Source organism: Miniopterus schreibersii (genome assembly GCF_964146895.1).
Source record: "Miniopterus schreibersii genome assembly, chromosome: Y".
Taxonomy (NCBI): Eukaryota; Metazoa; Chordata; class Mammalia; order Chiroptera; family Miniopteridae; genus Miniopterus; species Miniopterus schreibersii.
Window position 1 is genome coordinate 6,422,526 of NC_138120.1, and position 1,540 is coordinate 6,424,065.

General features: G+C 41.1%; 1 protein-coding gene across 1 annotated transcript; it reads left to right on the forward strand.

The window, feature by feature from the left end:
- Window positions 1–562: 562 nt before the first annotated feature.
- SRY (sex determining region Y) lies at window positions 563–1,123 on the forward strand (the record flags this gene model as incomplete). Its single annotated transcript, XM_081126940.1, has 1 exon — window positions 563–1,123. One exon carries the CDS (start codon window positions 563–565, stop codon window positions 1,121–1,123), a length of 561 nt encoding a protein of 186 aa, XP_080983066.1.
- Window positions 1,124–1,540: the final 417 nt, after the last annotated feature.

Consider the following 1,540-nt stretch of genomic DNA (forward strand, 5'->3'; position numbering starts at 1 on the left):
TTGGAACTTGTAATATTAATTCATCATAATATTTATTGTACAAATCGCATTTGGTTATGTAGATTATTTGCATGTAATACAAGAAACATTTCTATTTTCTCAGAAATTTTGTCATGGTTCAGTATTGGTGAGACTATTTTTACTTTCAATAAGCTACATTCAGTGCAATCAATGGTTGTTACTCCCATTTTGCATATGATATGGGGAAAGTTTTTTCTGATTTTATTACACAAAAATACTTTATTAAAATTTCGAAGTCTGCCTTCAGGATTCAGAACGTTCAGTTCCGAAGATTAGGTGTGGAGTGCATACGCAGCCTGTTGTTATGGATTAAGAAGTTTTGCCTGGTAATGAGTGGGCGGGTGGGTGGGTTTGGCCTACAGCTGCGGAGAGTTACGGGGGTGGTGCTGGGGGCGGAGAAATAAATATTTTATCACAAAAGTTAGAGTAATGAAGTCTCAACTATAAAAAAGGTTTCAATAGTAAAACGAAATCAGAAGTTAAACCTTATAATTTTGCCACTTCTGTTTATTAATGGTGTAATCTATCACATGCTTTTGCTATGTTCAGAGTAATAAACAGCGATGATGATTACAATCCAGTGGTACAGCAACAAACTATCCTGGCTTTTGGGGAAACCTCTTCCCTACTATGGATGGGCAATCCTAGCTCAAATTATCGGTGTGAAACAGGAGGAAATGGTAGCGACAAGGGCCGGGACCGCATCAAAAGACCCATGAATGCATTCATGCTGTGGTCTCGAGACCAGAGGCGCAAGGTGGCTCTAGAAAATCCCAAAATGCAAAACTCAGAAATCAGCAAGCGTCTGGGAAACCAGTGGAAAATGCTTACAGAAACCGAAAAATGGCCGTTCTTCGAGGAGGCACTGAGGCTCCGTGACGAGCACAGAGAGAAATACCCGGACTACAAATATAGACCTCGTCGGAAGGTCAACATACCACCGAAAAGTGACATATCGCACCCCGCAGATTTCCTCTTCAATACTATGCAGCCGGATCCATGTGGAGGGGCGGTTGCACCCTATCCCATACAGCCGCATCTCTACTACGACCACACACTCACGAATGGAGGACCAGTTAAGCCGCTTGCAACCCATGAATAGAGTCAGCTCGGTGCTGCGACAGGAGCAGGGCCGCAGCTTCACAGGCCTGTGAGACAATCGCGTAATTGGGTACGCAGAGGTTCCCTTTTTATCATAACTTACAGTCTCGACCTTCTGTCGTTTACTTTCGATATCGATATCCTTGGCTCTCGGTAACAGGAGGATGAAAGCGCCTATTCATCTCAATTGAACTATTATTTTACCTGTTACTTAATTTAAAAATGAGTGCAAACATGTTTAACATAAAGAATTATGACATTCTGAATTCAACCTGTGTGTATGACTGTTTGAAACTGCTAATTTGATAAGAACGTATCTTAATACCACCGAAACTGAGTTCCAGGATTTGTTCTACTAATGGAACAATTTTTATACCTAATTTTACTTGTCCTAGAGATTGGCCACTAAATGTCTTTA